Here is a 20,896-nt window from a genome sequence, read left to right as displayed (position 1 = left end):
TACAGAGAAACCCTGTCTTGAAACAACAAAAAAAACCAAAACAACAACAACAAAAATTTAGGGTTTGAGAAAATTAAAATTAGATCACCCAAGTTCTTTTTTGTTGTTTTTTGTTTCTTTGTTTGTTTCTTTTTTTTCTTTTTCGTTTTTTTTCAAGACAGGGTTTCTCTGTGTAGCTCTGGCTGTCCTGGAACTCACTCTTTAGACCAGGCTGGCCTCGAACTCAGAAATCTACCTGCCTCTGCCTCCCAAGTGCTGGGATTAAAGGTGTGTGCCACAACTGCCTGGCATCACCCAACTTCTATAGCAACAGCTTCTTTGTCTTCTGCCAAGGTGGTGGATGATTGGTTCGGGCGACCATCCGATTCGCTTGTCCTTGCAACAGCTCAAGAAACAATTGTCCCTCCTGCTTCGCAATGGCCGTATGAGGCGAGGCCTGAAGAGCAGCTCTCCGCTTTGCCACCTCCTCTTTTGTGCCGAGAACCTTCTGCGAGCAGCCAGTCTGTCCCCTGACTTGTGCTTACGGCCTCAGGAGGAGGAACTCTCATGCTTCCTTGAGACAGCGGGCTCTAAACTGCCTGCTTTGTGTCTGGCACGCAGTCTTTTGGGTCCTCGTTGTGACTTAGTGGTGGCCGGTTTAATAGTTTCTTCAAAGTAGGAATCGAGTTATGTTCACCTTTGTTATAATCTCACATAGCCCCCGGTGGTGATTGCAGTAGTAGGGTTCTGATTGTTTTTGGATGAACTAGTATGAAAATAATACATTTATATGGCCAGAATGAAAAGGGAAGACATTGCTATTATGTCTTGGCAGTTGTTCCCCTGGTATATTTCCACATTTATGCAGTGCATAGGCCGGAGTCCATAGTCTGACCTTTCTGTGCCAGAGGACAGAAGCTGGTCCTGTGGCCACAGGACCTGCTGTCCTCAGGAGACCAGGGGTGAGGTGTGAGACTGGACGGTGATCAGAGGATTTGTGGCTGAATTATTCTCCCCTTTCTAATCCTGTCTTCACGTGGAAAGTGTGGTGTCTGGGCTCAGGTCGAAGGGAAAGCCTGTAGGAAGTTGCTGTTGAAGGAGGAGGGCCAGAAGGCGCACGTGTGATGCCCTCGGAGCGACTGCACCGGCTTCTGCTTCAGAAGGGGCTCTCCGCTTCCCCTGCCCCGCTCCCTGGCACACACTGCGCAGGTGTTTGCCAGCAGACTGGCTTTCCAGACATCTCAGTGGCCACTTGGCCAGACCCTGTCTGCGTCGCTGATGCTGCAGTCCCTCTATGGGACTCTGCCTCAAGCCTCTTGTGCCTGGGTCGCTGTGCAGGATGCCAGCATTTCCCCAGCTGTTCCTGTGAGGACGGCACAGGGTTGTCCTCTTATTGCCCGTGTGCTCCCATTCACACCGGCTGCAAACTTTGCCTCTCCGTCACCCCGAGCATCCCTCTGAAGCACTGTGCTCAGCTGTGGATCGCTTCCGACTCTCGTTGGGCAGGGTTACAGGTCCTCCGCTGGTAAGAGAGAGCAAAATCAGACTCTGCCACACTCAGAGCGGTGGCAACAGAGAGCATCTGGAGCTGAATGGATGCCTTCATAGGTTGGTGATGCAGCGATCCTTGGCAGGGGAAGCTAAGGAAGAAGGCTTATCATCGCTGTAGGTAAATCAAGCCACCCGGAGCAGGAGCCCCAGGAAGCTTATGGTCTCCCTAGGAAAGAATTGACTGCGTTTCCAGACAGAGCCCAGAGGACAGCTCCGTGTGTGAGTAATCTCTCCGATGGGAAAAAGCTAGTGATTGTGAGTCTGTGTGTTCTGGTGGGGTGGAGCTCTGGTGGGCTCTGCACAATGCCCGGCTAGGACTTTTCTTTGAAAGGCTTGTTGAGAGTCGTGTATTGGGAGGAGGTGAAATGTGGCGGCTTTCCCACATTGACCGGCACCAGGAGAGCTGGTTGTAAATAAAGAAGAAAAATCAAACCTCATAGATCCTTTGCCGTCCACAGCAAAACAGAAAAACAACAAAAGAAATCGCCGGCTGGGGAGCAGTGACTGCTGAAGGGATAGGCTGGGAGGGGAGGAGGCCAGGCGTCTTGGGGGTCTCGGGGGCACCCCCCACGGCTCGTGGTGTACGCTGTGGACCTACTGTGTTCAGGCAGCGAGTTTGCCTTTAAGCATTTCCCTCCAGAGCACAGTGAAAACACAGCGAATCCCGTGACAAAGGACGTGACTGACAGGTGTGAGATTGCTCCCTTCCAGCAGTCAGGCCCTCTTGAATGGTGGCTCTCTTCCTGGAAGAGGAAGCTCCGATTTCACGAGAGGCCAAAGCCACGACAGCCAGGGCACAACAGGTTAGCAGTAAAGTCTAACTCAGCCTGCAGAGTGGTCACGCCCTTGCATTTCCTTCTCCTCTCTTGGGCTTTTCCATCCTTCCCTAGCCCTGCCTATCTCCATCTGGCCTAGTTCGCTGGTACCCAGGCTGGGAGCAGAGCATCCTGTCACTCCCAGAGAGGAGACTCAGCATCTGTGGCCCCAAGCACCTGCCCTTTGTGTCAAGCGTCTGCAGGCGTAGGTCCTAACAGCGAGGTGATCCCAGCACTGAAATCAAGAACAGCTTTGAGGGGACGGTGTTAGCTGCAGATAAGAACTGATAACTTGGGGTGCTGTAACTGCTGCTCATCTTGTAGGCAGTTTTCTGCACAAGCATGCTGGGGGTGACGGGGTGTATCCAAGATGTGTCGTGAATGGCCACTGTCCTGCAGGGGTGTGGGTTATATCGCGGGGGAAGTACAAAAAAGCACGACATAAAATGTCATTGCTGGCTGATGAACATTTTCCCATCAATGGGGTGTTTGTATGTTTGTTTGTTTGTTTGTTTTTAATAGTGATGGTAGCTCTGCATGCAAAGGACAATTTACCTGGTAATCATCTAAATGGAGCTATCTCAGCCCGCAGCTGTAACCATAAGAACTTCTGGTTTTAGTCTCATTATCTGAGGGGCTGCATCTGTTGCATGAGACTGCTGTCTGGGATGGGAGTGGCAAGCCATTTACCAGAAGCTGGTTGGACCTCGTGTCTGTTGCTAAGGAGGCTGGATTGCCGTGGGAATGGGGCGAGTGTGGGTGAAAGGGCAGCTGAGCTCCTCGCCCTTTCGGGCAAGCTTTGGAGTAGACTGGGTGACTCAGATACCCTTTGCGAGAAGCCTTCTAAGGGAGAGGGCACAGAGAAAGCTGAGTGGGTAGAGCGAAAATGGGTAGGGGGGGGGGGCCGCGCTGCGATGGGAGGACATCTTTTGGGAGCTGGTGGCCAATGCTCTGTATCTTTCAGAACTTGGCACAGAGTGGTTTTGCAGTGTTTTGAATTGAAGGAGCAGCGAATCAGTGTAGTTTGTGTGAACAGAACGTAGTCCCTGCATAAGAAGAAACTGTGTGTGTGTGTGTGTGTGTGAGAGAGAGAGAGAGAGAGAGAGAGAGAGAGATGTGTGTGTGTGTGTGTTCCTGTGTGTAGCAGACAGGAGATAAGCCCCAAGTGTGCTCTGTGTGTGTTTGATGTGTATGTGTGTGTATGTGTGTTTGTGTTCCTGTGTGTAGCAGACAGGTAGGACATAAGCCCCAAGTGTGCTCTGTCTGTGTGGCTTTGGGCCTTCCAAAGGCATTTCTAGCTGTTTTTCTTACTGCTTTGAGTGTTACCTCTGTCCTTTCTCTGGGCCGGGAGTGTAACTTGGTGGTGGCACGCTTGCCTGGCATGTGAAAGACTCTGGGCTCTATTTCCAGCACAGGAAGGGAAATGTACATCTCAGGACTGACTAGCTGGGACACTGTGCTTCCGGTGACCTGGTGAGCAGAGCAGACTGGCCTCGCCACGGTTTCTTTCTCTTTCCTTGTTATCTTTTGCTTGTATTGGGGGCAACGGATGGAGAACAATATGAAATGTGATGGGAGAGATTAGGGGTAGGTAAGAATTATCTTTCTAAAATTACAGTGTTTACATCTGGCTACATTTCTTTCTTATAATGAAATGGTCGGGCTCTGTTCTGTATATGAGACTCTACCTAAGGTTGAATGATTATCAAGTTTCTGGAAGCAACTGTGAAAGATGCCAGTATGTTCTTGAACACCAAAACATGATCTGATTTGAAGAGTGTGGTTTTCCGTGTGTGTGTGTACACACTGGTGCCCTTGTAGATGTCAGAGGCCAGCTTGCCGGAGTCTGTTCTTCCCTTCCATGGTGTGGGTATAGGAACTGAGCTCAGATTCTCGGACTTTCCAGCAAGTCCCTATACCATCTCCCTGGCCACTGCAAACATGTTTTAAACACAAAGACTCCCTCTTCTTCCCCCTGCCTCAGAGCTGAAATCAGTATCCCTGACTTGGTTTGTTTTGAAGATATTACCAGGGCTGCTTGAGCAGAGTCTAAAGTTCTATTAGGGCTCGGCCCTAAGTGGTGGCCATTTATTTTCCTCCCATTAAGCAAGGGGGTGAGGGGTGTTTGTGAAGGGGGTTGTCCCTAAGGCGGCAGTGCTAGGGCTGCCTGGACTGAGTGAGGCGTCTGCTTCTTCACCTAGGGAACGCTTCATCATTTCGGAACTGGGGTCAACCCTGGGCTGTGCTTGGTTCTCTGTCTGATCCAGAATGCAGGAGACTTTGCAGAAAGTAAAAGATGAAGGAAATCATGTGGGTAGGGATGGGGATTGGGGGTGTTTCCTCAGAGAGACACCCTGCCTATCAGGGTCTCAGTGCATGTTAGCCATAGTGGGCTCACAGGACACCGGCCTCAAGATTAAAGGTTGATCATACATAGTACATGTTGTTATGTATATAACCAGTTATATACTGGTTTTTTAAACCCTCTTTTGTTTTTTTGGATTTGGTTTTTTCGAGACAGGGTTTCTCTGTATAGCCCTGGCTATCCTGGAACTCACTCTGTAGACCAGGCTGGCCTCAAACTCAGAAATCCGCCTGCCTCTGCCTCCCAGAGTGCTGGGATTACAGGCGTGCGCCACCACTGCCCGGCTTTAAACCCTCTTTTAAAAAAAATAATTAATGGGGCTGGAGAGATGACTCAGCGGGTAAGAGCACCAACTACTCTTCCAAAGGTCATGAGTTCAAATCCCAGCACCCATATGGTGGCTCACAACCATCCGTAAAGAGATCTGACACCCTCTTCTGGTGTCTGAAGACAGCTACGGTGTACTTACATATGATAAATAAATCTATAAATAAATAAATATCTTCAAAAAAATAATTAAAATATAATTATGTCATTTTCCCGCCTTCCCTCCCTCCATCCCGTGTTATATCAGGGCTCTTTCCCCAGGGTAGAAGCGCAGCCTCCCAGTTCTGCCCATCTTGTGGAGAATAGTCCAGAGGAGGGAGGAAGCGGAGAGGTTGGCGCACTCTGCTGCCTTCGCTCTGAAGTGCTGTGGACGTGTGCTTTTGGCTTCCTGTCTCCTGAGCTTTCCTCCCCTGTGCTGTGCAGCAGAGGGACACCCTGAGGTCAGCAGAGGTGTGGTTGTCTGTCCTCTTGTGCTGAGGGGCACTGATGGCCGCTTTGTTTTGTGACCCCCCTCCCAGGACCTGAAGATGGAGTAGTAACAAAGGCGTCCCCCATGATTCGGAGCACCTTTTGCCGAGGACTCCAGCCCCAGCCGGAGGCTGCATGTGGGGTGGAAGAAACTGATCTGCTTTCCTGAGAGCCCCTTCTCTCCTAATTCATGAGCCAGCAGGATGCGGTCGCTGCGCTTTCCGAACGCCTGCTCATAGCTGCGTACAAAGGCCAGGCAGAGAATGTGGTTCAGCTCATCAACAAGGGTGCCAAGGTAGCGGTTACCAAGGTAACACGGAAAAAACCGCTGTAGCTGTTCTCCGGGAATAGCTTACCTCTTGCTGCCTGCAGAACTGTTGTTTGGTTCATAGTTTTAGAAGAACTGGCTTTTGGTAAAGGGATGAAGGCTTGGGAAGTAACAAGAAGCACTGAAAATGTTTCCGTTGTCATCTTTCACATGGGGAGTTTGTAATTTGCATTTGACAGTCTTAAAAAAAATCACTTATGACTCCTTCCCCCCTCCCCCGCCCCCACTTGTAGCCAGTGGACAAGATGTCTTTTTGGGGACGAAGTTCCTACTCAGAGACTCACTGAACATCGAGCTGGCCGGAGGGGGGGTTGGGGGGGGTACAGGAGAGTGGTAATCACATTAGGCAGGCCTCTTAGCAAGGTGGACCAGCCCCCACTGCAGCCTTACTGTCCGATCTGACAGCTTGGACCAGATGCTGTCCTTACTGCGGGGCATTGTAAGATGCTGCTCATCCCTTAGCAACTGGTAGTACAACAGCAGATCAGGGAACAGTTGACTGAAGGCAGTTTTATAGCAAAACCCCAAGAAAGGTAGGTCCTGACCAGGTGTATTTGTGCCAGCTTTTGGGAGATCATAAGTTTGAGGACATCCTGGGCTACAGAGATAAAAATAAGCAAAAAAAATAGAACGAAATAAGTCAGGCCCGTCATTGTTGAGGTAATGCTGATCTGAATGTATCCAGCTTCCGGTGCTGTTGTGAGTACCCTGAAGCCCCCTGGACAATATTCTCTTCTTGTCCTGAAGATGTTTCTGTCCAGGTGGAAATGTACCTTACATCCCTGGCGCCCTGGTCCAAAGCTCTCCTGCCTTCCGCTCCTGAGAGAGCTGCACAGCTGGAGATACATGCGGCTTCATTTCTTCAGGTGTTAATGTCTGACATTCTGGGCCTGAGGTTGGTCAGCCGTCAGTCTCGGTCCCTTTGAACTGCATACTGGCCTTGAGAGAGAAAATCTTGTCAGTTGCCCAGGAACGCCAGAGATCTGCGAGTGTAGCCTGAGCCTGGTGGAAGGATCCTGACCAGCTGCCTCCTGTGGCCAGGCCAGGAGGTGCTACCCATCAAAGGGAGATAAGCCAGGTTCAGATTTGACTCTGCTGTGTTTGCGAAACTGTGTGACTAGCCTAACTTTTCTAAGCCTCAGTTTCCCTGTCTGAGATACAAGAATAATATCAGCCTTTCAGGTTATTGATATAACAATAACCTAGTCAAAGAATTTGCCACATAGGTTGCTATTTTATATATATATATATTGGATTGGGTTTTTCTGAGACAGGGTTTCTCTGTGTAGCCCTGGCTGTCCTGGAACTCACTCTATAGACCAGGCTGGCCTTGAACTCAGAAATCCGCCTGCCTCTGCCTCCCAAGTGCTGGGATTACAGGCGTGCGCCACCACTGCCAGGCTTCATTTTATTTTTCAAATAGACCCTATTCATTGTTTTTTGTTTTGTTTTGTTTTTGTGCACAGCTTTATTAGGGTATATTTTATATGCCCCAAGATTAATCTCATCAGAAATTTCCCGTACTTACACTGCCGTGCAGCCATTACCACAGCCAGTGTTGAGCTGCCCCTCTCATTCATGTCGACAGAATTCAAGGGGTAATAAACCTGGCTAATGAGTCCCTGTGCTGAGACGAGGGTCCCTGCATGAAGAAGCACCAGCACTGAGTCTCTCTGACTTTCTGGGCCACAGGTTGGTCAGCCGTCAGTCTCAGTCACTCCTGCGTTTGAGTTCCTGTCCCTTTGAGCAAACAGTGAGACGTCCTTAGCAAGCTAGGGAAAGAATTCACCAGGGCCCATCCATGCTTGTGCCCTCATCTTGGGTGGACTTCCTCGGGGGAGATACATTTCTGTTGTGGCAGCCTGAGCAACTGCATCCTAACTTTAGAAAGCTTCAGTCACCCAGTAAAAGGCTATATATCCGTTTAATATCTCCCCAACCTCACCCCAGCTCTCAATGGCCATCCATCTCCATTTTGTTATAAATGTTATATAACCAATGTGATATCTCCACTTTGTTATAAAACTCCATGGGTTTTTCTTTCTTAGATATCACAAAGAAATGGAATTACAGGCGACCTGGTTAATGTTATGCCAGCAAATAAGCTAGGATCATCAGCTTTATGGAGGCTTTGTGGAGAAAATGCCTCCATAAGACGGGCTGTAGGTAAGACTGTAGGGCATTTTCTTAGTTAGGGATTGATGTGGGGCTCAGCCCATTGTAGGTGGGGCTGTCCCTGGGCTGCAGGTCCTGGGTTCTTTAAGAAAGCAGGCTGTGCAAGCCAATTCGAACAAGCCACTAAGTGGCACCCTCCAGCTCCTGCATCAGCTCCTGCTTCCAGGTTCCTTCTGTGTTTGAGTTCCTGTCCTGACTTCCTTCCAGGATGAACAGTGATACGGAAGTGTAAGCCTAATAAACCCTTTTCTCCTGACTTGCTTTTTGGTCCTGGTGTTTTGTGGCAGCAATAGGAACCCTAATTAGACATACAGCATATGGTCTTCCGTCCTGATTTCCTTCCTGTAGTGTCCAGTTATCAAGAGTTATTCCTGATGCAGTGACTGAGAGGCTGGATAGTGATGCATGATTAGCATAGGTAGAAATACATGTATGTAGGAAGGGTAGAGAGCATGGATACACCAGACAAGGGTGTGCTTAACGTCCCTGGTGGGAGGGAAGGAGGGGACAGCTTTGCTCCGAACGGTGTGCAGTTTCAGACTCCAGATCTCCTTATCTCTTGAATGTTCCAGTTCCCACTTCAGATTGCGGTTGGCGCTGACAATGGGTTATTATAGGAGTGAGGTGTGGGTAGAGGAGGATCAATCACTTCTGCCCTTTAGGCAGCTGATTGACATTTCCGGCTGCTTCTAGTTTAGGGCTATTATTAAAACACGGTCACAGCCGTGAGCATCTGCGTACATGTACATGTTTGTGTGAGCAGAGCTTGCATCTGTGTCAGGTGAATATCAGGGAGACTTGCCGAGTCACATAATAAATAGTTTAACACTGTAAGAAAATGCTATGCCTGGTTTCAAAGAGGGTTTACAATTTCACATTCCCACTAGAACGCCTGAGGGAGGGTGCCATTTTCTACTTCACCGTGCTCACCATACCCTGCTGTTTGTTTATGGAGATGTTGTCGCATGACTGTAGCCTAGGCTGGCCTTGAACATGTGACAGCCCCAGCTTTCCTAGCACTAGGATTACAGGTGTGAGCCACCATGCCTGGTCTTTGTTTACTTGTAAATGCAGAGAATCAGAGGTTGAAAATACTGTAAGGTGAAATGCATTTTCTACACCTAACCTGTTGACCTCTCCGCTTAGTAGGAATCCACACTCAGGATATCCTCTGCTCCCTTTCCCATCACCTAGGAAACTGAGAGTTGTGACTTGCTGTTGCTTGGCCCCGCAGCCCAAAAGGGTCCCATACTATATATTTCTAGCCTTGGGGAAGGAAAAAAAAATCAAAATTCAAAGTGATTTATGGTGAATGTTTAATTACTTTTTAAAGAAGTCAGTGTTGAAGAATCATAAGTCAAATCACCATAAACCAGGGATCATTTTTATCTGTTTTTACAAAAGTAAAACTTATGTACACTGGTGGTGGTTGTACACACCTTTAATCCTAGCACTTTGGAAGCAGAGACAGGCCTGGTCAACAGAGCAAGTTCCAGGATAGCCAGGGATATACAGAGAAACCCTGTCTCTAAAAGGAAAAAAAGAGACGAAAGGAATTTAAAAGCTGTATTCTGTGTTCATGGGTGTTTTGCCTGCACTCGTGTCTGTATGCTCCCCTGCGTGTAGGGCCTTGGGAGGCTGCTAGTGGTTGTCAGATCCTCCAGCACTCACATGGTGCTGGAAATTGAACAGAAGAGCAGCCAGTGTCCTTCACCCCAGGTCATCTCTCCAGAGCCTGCTAGAGGCGCCCCAGTTCCACTTCAGCTGAGTGTCCCTCCCCCTCTCTGCACCTCACTCAGACGTGCAGGGCTCTGACTTCAACACACACAGGAAGGGCTCTCGGGATGATCCAGATAGCCGCAGATTTTGTTAGAAGAATAACCTAGACCTTAAGCACATGGTTGAGCAGAAAGATGCCTAGGGAAAGAAAGAGATCTCTGAGTGTGGCTGTGAGCGTCTCAAAGGAGGCTGTCCTCAGCGTCTCCATCCTGGGTCTTTCTGAATTACATGGCTCAGTATCACTTACAACAAGGTTTAAAGGTTAAAGATCTTTCCTTTTGTAAGCAAAACTGTAAGCTTTATGAGGAGGTGGCATTAAGATTCAGAATGAGAAGAATGCCAAGAACTCAAGGCTAAATTATATCATTCTGGCCGCAGGTAAGCAGTTTATTTACTGTCTTTGACATCTGAGAGATCTTCAGGAGAACATGCCTTGGGGCTGATCAGTCAACAGGACAAGAGAACCAGGGCTGAGGAACTTTTCCCTTTCCATAACCCCATGATGTCCTTTTGTTTTTTTAAAGATTTATTTATTTTCTGTATATGAGTACACTGTAGCTGTACAGATGGTTGTGAGCCATCGTGTGGTTGCTGGGAATTGAATTCAGGACCTCTGCTTGCTCTGGCCCTGCTCGCACAGGCCCAGAGATTTTATTTATTATTATATCTAAGCACACTGTAGCTGTCTTGAGACACTCCAGAAGAGGGAGTCAGATCTCATTACAGATGGTTGCGAGCCACCATGTGGTTGCTAGGATTTGAACTCAGGACCTTTGGAAGAGCAGTCAGTGCTCTTAACTGCTGAACTATCTCTCCAGCCCCCCATGATGTCTTAAGAAATGACTTTCACATCTCCTAGCTGTTTCTCTCCCTAACTGCTTAGTTCCACATTCTTAGAATATATGTGTAATATTAATTGATTGATCAGCTTGATTTTTAAAATTAGGGCACATAATTTAAGTTTGCAGTAGTCACCCTGGCAAAAGGACAGAGTCATGTCTTAACCACTTGTAGGTGTGAGTTCCACTGTCCCTGTAGCCTGGCGGTTGCCACCAGGCACTTCCAGACCTTTGTTCATCTCTCCAAATGGAAGCTAAGTTCTCCTTACACACAGCCTCCTCGGTTCCCTCCTGAGCACAGGGAACTCCTCTCTCTCCTTTGAGACAAGGACTCACAGTGTAGCCCGGACTGGCCTGAAACCAATTCGCAGTGTGGCTACAATTGGCTGCCTTCACGCCACATTGGTGTGGGTGTTCCCAGATGGAGCCTGTTCCTCTTTTGCAGTGAGTGGCAGCCCTGCGTGCTACCCTGTAGCCATTCTGTTTCCTCCTTGGCTCCGGATGTCCCTCCCCTTGCCTCCCTCAGTGGGCTGACCACTCATGCTCCCTCCTGATTTCTTCTTGGTGTCTTTCTGGTTGCCGGTGGCACTAATGCTATAGGAGATGCCTCTTAGAAAACACAAAGGCGTTCATTTTCTTTTGAGAAAGACTTGGCGTTATAGGTGACTGTGCCCTCTTCAGAGTTCCCTCACCTAAGAAGGATCTCCACCCGAGGCTTCATTTTACTAGCTTAGCATCTACAGGCATGTTGTTGCCTGGGTAAACCCTCTGCCTTGGTCTGAGCACACACCACAGGCTTAATTAAAGGCAGTGAGGTACTGTAGGGTAGGCTAGCTTTCTGTGAGGTTAAGATGCTCTTCTTGGGATGCTGTGGTTTTCTCTTCCTCTATCCAGATACAGTTATTTGGTGTGAAACCTCAATTGAGAAGAAAATAAAACTTCACTCACAAGTGAATATTTATCACTTAATGAAAATCACTGGCCCTGGATAATAGAATTTGGATTAGATGACTAAGAAACGGAAACCAGTTGGGAGAGGGGCTGTGCACAGCTGTAACCCCAGTACTCTGAAGATAGCAAGCAGATTGGGAGTTTGGAGGGCTTATACCACTGACAAGGTACAGAGAGTGAAAGAGAGACCTTGGATCAATCAGCCCTAAATAGAATGTCTCCGTTAAATCCCTCCCCTCAGGGCTCAAGGAACCCTGTTAGAAGAAGAGGCAGAAAGGTTGTAAGATCCAGAGGGGCGTGGAGGACACCAAGGACTCAGGCCTTCTAAACACAGCAGGGCTGGTGCACACTGGAGCTCAGAGAGGTGTGCACAGGGTCCGCACGGAGGAGCCAGGTGAGGTCTCAGTGCCAAGAGGAGACGCGACTCTAACCCAGAAGCTAGGTCCAATTGACAACCACACAAAAGCAAAGTTCGTTTTCTCCGGTGTTGTCTGACGGAAACACAAACCACACTTAAAGCCAACAGAAAGAATCAAAAAAAGAAAAAAAAACCCTCAATGATATTTTTGGAGGTTTTGTTCATTTTTTTGTTTGGTCTCATGAAACTTGTACATTTTTCTTAACCTTTCTGGTCTCTTGCTTGTATATTGCGGTTTCTGATTTTGTGTTTTTTATGAGCTTTCTGTGTGTGTGTGTGTCTGCATGTGTATATGCTTCTTGTGCTTTTGTTTTTTTCTTTTTCTCTGTTTGTCCTATTCTGGTTTTGTTTGTTTTGTAAAGAGAGAGAAAACCTAGGGTGGGCTGGTGGGGGAGGAAGTGGGAGGGGCTGAGGGAGGAGAAACGGATCAGAATATATTGTATAAGAAAAAAACCATTTTCAACTCAAAAAAAAAAGATCAGATTCAAGGTCGTTTGAGCTTTGCAGTGAGTCTCAACCAAAACAAAAGAAGACATGGAACCCAGGATGCTGTGCACAGGGATCTGTCCTAGGGTGCTCCTTAGGGTAGGCCTGGGGGGAGGGGCAGCATTCAGGAGGGCCCCTGACGGCTTCTTAAAGAAGCTCTGCAGCGCCCGCCTGTGTGTCTTCCATACAAGAGGACATCTGCAGGTGATACAAGATCAGAGACAAGATGCCAGCTCCGAGGTGGCTGCCTGGGCTTCAGTCCTTGCCCCTAGTTATACCCATGTGACCCCTGCCAGTGGCTTACACTCACCCTTCCTTGGTGTTCCGCTTGTGGATACATTGTATCGCTTGTGGATGCATTGTATTGGTATCTGTACCCTGCTGTCTGTAACGGGGGTGGTGGGGTGGTGGTGGGAGGGGGTAGAGCGTGGTGGTGGGACGGCCCAGAGGAAGAAGAGTCCACAGAGAGCATCAAGAACAATGCCTGGTGTATCATAAGCGGCCTGGTGTATCATAAGCCCCACCCCTCACCCCACCCCACCCCATCGCTGTCTCTCTTTCCTCCCTGTATAATCTTCCTGTGAGTCCTGCTCCCAAGACCAGGAAATATTTGTGTGTGTTTCCAAAAATATGTATGCAAGTAAAAGCAGGTCTAAATCACTTAGAAATGTACATGGGCCCATACCCAGCACAGTGACTCTTTATAGTCTATTTAAGAGCTTTACCATGCAGATCTACTTATTTGGTGAAAAGGCCCTGAATTCGCCATTATGTGGTTAGACTGGAACGGTTTGAGCAGCTGCCTCCTGTGGAGGCCGATCATTTGCTGGTCTTCCTGGTATGCTGCGGTGTCTATACTGGGACGTGTCTTCCAGACATAGGTGATCTCGACTGAGCAAATTCCTAGAAAATCCTTGGAGCATAATGGGGATCTCTTAAAATTATAACGATCCCACTAGAGGGACACACTAACTTAACCAGCCAGCAGAGAAATTTGGGGAATAAGGAGGTAAAGAGACAGAGACTCGACAGGCTTCCCACAGCAGCTCTAACAAGCTCCCACAGACGGGGCACCTGGACAAGGGAAATGGCTGTTTTAGACTTTTGGCGGCTTGAGAGTGAGAGCAAACTGTTGCAGGCTGTGCCTTCTGAACCTGAGGGGGTGGACTGTTCCTGCTGCTTCTTGCTGCTGGTAGTTGGTGGTTCTTGGCTTGCTGGGGTGACACCCAGCCCCCTCCTCGGTCTTCAGATGGGTTTCTGTCTGTGATTTGTGTCATCAGGGTGAAGAGTACCTTCGCTTAAGTGGTAAGGGCTCAGCCTGCTACAGGTGACATCATCTCAGATCCTTCACTTCTGCAAATGCAAAGTAAAGTCATGATCACTGGCACACGGGACATTAGCTAGAGAGCGAGGGGTCAGAGTAGAGGTAACCAGCTGGGAAAGGGCAAGGGAGGAGTGCCTGGGGGTGCTGAAGGTCAGGGCTCTGAGAGGCATGATCACAACGAGGGTGAAAGTCTCGTTGTGCTTTGCCAGAGACAAGGGCTGTGGATGAGTGGCTCGCTGTCTTTCTCCTAAGGCCGGGACATCTCTGAGGATGAAGGGCTTGTTACAGTTTGGGTAAGTCCCCCAGAAACCCATAAAGATCTGGTCTCTGGTTGTGGCATTGTGAAGAGGTGATACTAATCCTACCAGGTGAGAAGAAGACCACTACCACAAATTTTGAGCCAAATTTGAAGCAAGCTTTATTAAATACTGGCCAGGGCGATAGACATTGGCCAGGCCCATACCCAGAATTCCTAGAGAATGACCATGGATTACAATTTGTCTGGTACTTAAAAAAGGAAAAACTTGCTGGGCAGTGGTGGTGCCGCCTTTAATCCCAGCACTTGGGAGGCAGAGGCAGGTGGATTTCTGAGTTCGAGGCCAGCCTGGTCTACAGAGTGAGTTCCAGGACAGCCAGGGCTATACAGAGAAACCCTGTCTAGAAAAACCAAAACAACAAAACAAAACAAAAAAGACAAAACTCACAAGGCTACATACTTCCTGCCTTCAGCCAAGCATACATCCTGATGTAATGCCTATATGGGCAATCAATCTTGTTTATAGAAGTAAAAACATGTAGCTTGTTATCTTACATCAACTAATCAACTCTAGCTCCCAGCATTCCAGGAAATCATCTGTCCTTGGGCATGTGGGGCTTGTAGGTTAGAAGTATAATATATATAAGCTGATCCTGTGTTGGTGGGCACATAGATTATGCTAATCTTCTGCTTTTGCTAATGATGCTGCATTAACTTTGTTTGAGGTCATGTGGCCTAATGTGCTTCTATGTGGGGCAAGTTTCTCCAAGTGGTACTGCTGGGCCAGAATGTGTGTGTCCTTGTGTTTTTGACAGCCAGAGCCAATTGATCAATGTGCTTGCCAGAGGATGTCCACAGCACTGTGAGAGAACACTGGGCTCTCTTTGAAGGCGCCCCCTCCCCCCTCCCCCATTTAAACTCATTCCTTGCATTCTCTTCTGGAGCTGGTATAGTTAGTCTGACCTCTGACCTCTGTTTCTCTTCAGGCCAGCTTGGGTCCATAGCGTTTGCTTGGGAACTAGACCGGGGAAGTAAGCTGGAAGGAATGTGGATGCTGACCCCACATCTCATTTCCCCTCCCCTGCCTTTTATTTACAACTGGAAAGCAGAACTGCTTCCTGAACCGGCATGGCATCTGGGCTGGGGTCTACATCAGCTGTTGCCATACCTAGCCCCCTGTGGTCTGTGGAGCAGTATATTACACTGAGCATACTACAGGGCATTGCAGCTGTAGATTTGCATGCCAAGCTAAATAAGATATCTGATGAGCGGGAGCGCTGGGCAGTAGCCCCATGGTCTTGTGCACAGCCAGCAAGTGCCTGTCTGCCCATTTACGCTAGCCCTCAGATATCAGCTTGGCAACTGGCATTGCCAATGGAAAGAAAACCTCAAATGGAAAAACTTAGGCTTCCGTGGATTATTGTCAGAAATCGCTGGGGGAAAGGGATTACGGTGGTAGTTCTGAGCAATAATTTTAATACGGTGCTAAGATTTTGCTTAGTGTATTAATAGAGAAACCATTGAGATGTTACAACTAATCCAAACAGTAAGTGGAAACTTTTCAAATATATAGGTTATCAGTAAAGTGAAAACGTGCCCAGTGGTGTAATACTGGCCAGTATCCACGGGGTCTCCACAGTGCATCGCCACTAGTCATGCCGTGGCTTGCGATTGGTTGACTGTGTCACCTGTGGCTCACTGACTATGCAGCTGTCACCTTATAACCCAACACAGTCCAGGGCTGTGAAGTCCCCACCTGTTGTCTGTCCCCACAGCCTATCTCCAGAACGTCCTCATCTCTCCGATGACAGTTCTAAAACTCTGTCTGGGTTGGAGATTAACTTCTTTGCCCCTTCTCGGAGCCCCTACTGACCACCATTCTACGTCCTGTCTTCTTGAATTTGTTACCTCTGAAAGTCTTTCACAATTTCTATTAAGCATGAAGAAAATGAATCATGAGCACCTTCTCTGTAAGCCCAGCGAGCTTATTAGCTTTCCCAAGCCTTCACTTCCTGTGTGTGAAGTAGCTGTGATTTCTTTTGGTGATGAAGTGAGGTGATCCAGGTACAGTGCTTACACAGGGTGATCCAAGAGGGGGACAAGGCTCAGCTGATGAGAGCTACAATCAGTGTGATGACTGTGTCCCCACTGGAGTTCATTGTCCTCAGAGGACCTTTGGGTCAGTGGTTCTCAGCATTGGCTGCAGGTAGGAACATTTGGACAGCCCTGGAAAATAATAATAATGCTTAGGTATGATTCCAGAGTCTCTGGGCTTGAGGGGCTCCCAAGCATTCAGAGGGAGAATATATTCTGTTCTCGGAACTTCTCTCATGTGAGCAGTAGGATTACACAGTCTATGGAGTTTGGTAAATATCACGAAATACTGATATTCTGAATGCCATCATTCAGTCTAATAGGAAATAGGTGCTTCAGTATGGCCGCAATATGTGCTGTGAATTCTTATGTGGCTTGCCTATGGGAAAAAGCCCAGAGGAGTATCTGGTCAATGATAGAATGATAATCACTACCTTACTCTTCTGAGGATCCTGAAAATGTAGACATCATGGGGACGCGTGCTTCTAGCAGAAGTATGTAGACACCTTCAGGAGATGCTTTCCGGAGGAAGGAGAGATGATAACCTCTCAGACTAGATGAGGACTGCTCAGACTAAGGGGTATACTGTAAGGATGTACATGAAGGGGTTGGCATAAGCCTCTGCCTGGGCCTTTGAGGAGCTGTATAGTGACCGAGGAGAACAAACCTCAGGACCTAGGGATGGGCTCGCCCAGAAAGCCTCCATCTACGTACGCATCTAAGTGTTCGGTAGCCTGGGAAGTACCATCCATGCAGTCCCCCCAAACCATGTAGGCCCTAAGTCCTAAACTCCCAGGCGACAGGCCTTTAAATGCTTTGTTTATTTCTCATGAGCATGTGCATGATATGGGGGAGGGGGGAGTGTGCAGTGATGGGATCTCATTACGGATGGTTGCGAGCCACTATGTGGTTGCTGGGATTTGAACTCGGGACTCCCGGAAGAGCAGTCAGTGTTCTTAACTGCTGAGCCGTCTCTCCAGCTCCTACCAATTCTGTCCTCTTCTCCCACCTTTCCAGGAGCCAATTCAGGTTGCCAAGTTGCATGGTGAGTCCCTTTACCTGCTGAGCACATTTTGTTAATGTGCCTGATGGGTCTTAACTATTCTCCACATGATGTTACATGTTTTGGCCCAAGTTTAAGCATCAGAATTTTAAAGTGCTCCCTAATACTTGTATCTTTCTGAACAAATCAGGCCAGTCATGTAAGATTCCCAAAGCAGCAATCTGCCAACTATTGTTCGTTGGGTGTTAGACAACAAAGATGCCAAGAACATTACCTCCTTGGCTCTGAGCTGCCCTGGGGGCCTCTGGCCAGAACTGGTGGGGATGGTGGTGGTGGTGGGGTGACGGGTGGATGCTAGTGAGTACTCAGAGTCCTTCTATGTCCTTCTTTTAATCTGTAACAACATCAGAAAGTGGATTGAGGAGCATGTTTAGAGGCTGAAATTCCTTCCTCAGCAGGCACATTGCTTCCAGCCAGAGTTGGCTGTCGTATGTTTTAGGCTGTTCTAAGTCAGTGGTATGTGGTTGAATGGGTGGTGTGTGAGCCTGGTTTGTGTAGAGTCCTTGTTTCTATTGAATGCAGCAATATGGAAAAAGAATCCTGTACAGCCATCAGGAGAAGTTTACTTCAAGCTTGCAAGTCCTTTAGTAGAAGTATATACTACAGATGCCCGGGTGTTCTAGGTCAGGCCATGTGTGTCCTGTTTTAAAAAAGACAGTTGTTTCTCACCACTGGGGGTGATGTGAAGATCAAGGAGTAACTTGATTCCTGGCAAGGGCTCTTTCTGGTTTGTAGATGGCCACTGTGTCTCTGTCCTCACAAGCTCAGGGCAGAGTGGGAAGCTGGTACCGTTATAGAATGACCTCATGTGGTGTTACCTCCCAGAGGCCTCATCTGTAGACACTATTGCACTGAGGGCAGGAGAGCACTGGCATCTGGATTCCAGGGGAGACCCAGACACTTGGCTCATGACAAACTGAGGGAGAGAAACTGTGTACCTGTCCCTCCTTATTCTCTGGATCCACACCGTGGATTCAGCCTACCGAAGGTGGAAACACTATTCCAGACCATAAATTATCCTCATCCTTAGATGAGGAGAGAGTGAGAAACTTTAAAAAGAAATTGAAGCTGGCTATGGTGACACATACCTTTAATTCCAATACATAGGAGGCAGAAGCAGGCAGATCTCTGCAAGTTTGAGGCCAGCCTGGTCTACAAAGTAAGTGCCAGACCCGCCAAGGTTACATAGTTAGATACTGTTTCAAAATACAGTAGCAACAACAGGAACAAAAAAAATTGTACTTGTAACATGTACCGAACATGACTTTCCATTCTTGCCATTAACAGCACGGCAACTCTTTTTTATTGTTGGTATTGTAAATAGTTTAGAAAGAGGCAGTTTGCAGTATACCAGAGGGGTGTGGGGCTCATATGCCTATACTATGCCATTTTTTTGTATGACATGTAAGTATCTGCAGCATTTAATACCCTTGGAGGTCTTGGATCCAGTTCCAAAGGATACAGATAAAGGACTTACTGATCATATCAGCAGATCTAGAAAAATGCATTTAGAGGCAGCACTTAAGAGGACTCACTCTTCCAGAGGACCCGGCTTCAGTTCCCAGAACTGGAATGGTGACTCACAACTCTCTGTAACTCCAGTTCCAGGGGTCTGATGCCTTCTTCTGGCCTCCATGGGCCACACAGAAATATTCCAACATGCACACAATATGATCATATATATATATAGGTACGTGTGTGTGTGCGCGCGCACATATGCATGCACGCATTCAGGCAAAACATGCCTACATGTAAAATAAAAATAAATGAAATCTTTATTTAAAAAAAAAATCATGAGCTGGAGAGATGGCTCAGCAGTCAAGAGCTCTGACTGCTCTTCCAGAGGACTTGAATTCAATTCCCAGCAACCACATGGTGGCTAACAACCATCTGTAGTGGGATCTGATGCCCTCTTCTGGTGTGTCTGAAGACAGCTACAGTGTGCTTGCATTACATAAAATAAAAAACTAAATATTTTTTAAAAAATGAAAGAAAGAAAGAAATCATTTGACAACATTTTATTTCCAATTCAGCAAATCAGAAATCAAGAGTTTTCTAGGTATGATAAAGGGCAACTTGAGAAAACAAACATGACCAAAAAAATGAGCCGTCTGTTGGCATCGGGCTTCTCGGTGAGAAAGGAAGCACTTTCCTTCTGAGACCACGCCCATCCTGCAGGATCCTAGAGATTCGCTGCCGTGGTAGGGAGAGAGGGAGCATGGAAGTATACAGGCTGGACACCAGTCTACATGTGTGGATGGCAGTCACAATTGTGGAACTCACAAATCCACGTGGTGCCTCCGAATCTTACACTTAAAACTAGGTAAGACAATAAATGTCTATGATGTGTATAATTTACCACAATAAAACCAATCACAGGGGCTGGAGAGATGGCTCAGCGGTTAAAAGCACTGACTGCTCTTCCAAAGGTCCTAAGTTCAAATCCAAGCAACCACATGGTGGCTCATAACCATCTGTGATGAGATCTGATGCCCTCTTCTGGGGTGTCTGAAGACAGCTACAGTGTACTGACATATATCAATAAATAAATCTTAAAAAAAAAAAAAAAAACACATACAAAAAAGTTGACCCAAGAAGCAACATAGACAGCCTCATTGCCATGGCATTCTGATATTCCCACTACCTCCCAGATATGGCAGATGCGAGCCACGGTGCCCAGGCCAACACATTAAAAGAGGGAAACTTCCTATTCAGTTGCTGAAAGGGCGGAGACTCAGTGCCTGGAGAAGACAGCCCTTATCGTCCATATGTAGTGAGTCGTGCTGGGTCACCATGCTTTCTCCGCTGATGCACCAGTTCACGGAGGAGTAGTCCAAGTGGCTCCCTTCGAAGGGTGTGTGCGGGCGATGCCTTCTCGCTGAGCATCCTGGGCACTGTAGGCAATAATGGAATCCTCAGCAGCCAATTCAGTTCCATTTTTAATCACTTCACTGGTGGGATTTTTTTTTTTTTTGATTTGTTTTTTTTCAAGACAGGGTTTCTCTGTATATCCCTGGCTGTCCTGGAACTCACTCTGTAGACCAGGCTGGCCTCGAACTCAGAAATCCACCTGCCTCTGCCTCCCAGAGTGCTGGGATTATAGGCGTGCGCCACCACCACCCGGCTTCTGGTGGGAATTTTTAAGGGAAACTGAAGTATGAAGATTACTGAGTCACCACAAAAGGAATTGTTTTCATTAATCTAATTATGGGGCTGGAGAGATGGCTCAGCGGTTAAGAGTTCTGACTGCTCTTCCAGAGGTCTTGAGTTCAATTTCCAGCAACCACGTGGTGGCTCACAACCTTCTGTAATGGGGTCTGACACTCTCTTCTGGTGTATCTGAAGATAGCAACTCATATGAATAAAATAAATCTTAAAAAAAAAAAAACAAAAAAACGGGCAGTAGTGGCTCACGCCTGTAATCCCAGCACTCTGGGAGGCAGAGGCAGGTGGATTTCTGAGTTTGAGGCCAGCCTGGTGAGTTCCAGGACAGCCAGGGCTACACAGAGGAAACCCTGTCTCGAAAAAAACCAAATCCAAAAAACAAAAACAAAAACAAAAAAAAAACAAAAAAAAATTAAAAACTTTTAAAAAAGGAAATCTAATTATTAGAAATAATTGATTACTAAAAATATGCTTCAAATACTCTCTCCAAGTTATTGGTGATTATTGTTATTA

The 20,896-nt window shown here is 47.5% G+C and overlaps 1 protein-coding gene across 4 annotated transcripts in view; it reads left to right on the top strand.

Annotated features, from left to right (window-relative positions):
• Ankrd6 (ankyrin repeat domain 6) overlaps positions 1–20,896 on the top strand; it is a 147,594-nt gene that overhangs the window by 87,931 nt on the left and 38,767 nt on the right. For 2 of the 4 annotated variants that reach the window (XM_052176195.1, XM_052176196.1), the window contains exon 2: positions 5,556–5,815. In XM_052176195.1, coding sequence (XP_052032155.1) covers positions 5,696–5,815 — 120 coding nt within the window. In that variant the 5' untranslated portion in view covers positions 5,556–5,695. Of the gene's footprint in view, positions 1–3,078; positions 3,217–5,555; positions 5,816–20,896 lie in introns of those variants that run through there. The other 2 variants (XM_052176198.1, XM_052176194.1) reach the window with 2 other exon arrangements.

The sequence above is a fragment of the Apodemus sylvaticus genome, chromosome 3 (genome assembly GCF_947179515.1).
Source record: "Apodemus sylvaticus chromosome 3, mApoSyl1.1, whole genome shotgun sequence".
NCBI lineage: Eukaryota > Metazoa > Chordata > Mammalia > Rodentia > Muridae > Apodemus > Apodemus sylvaticus.
Note: the sequence above shows the minus strand (reverse complement) of the source record. Positions and strands in the feature narration are given on the sequence as shown.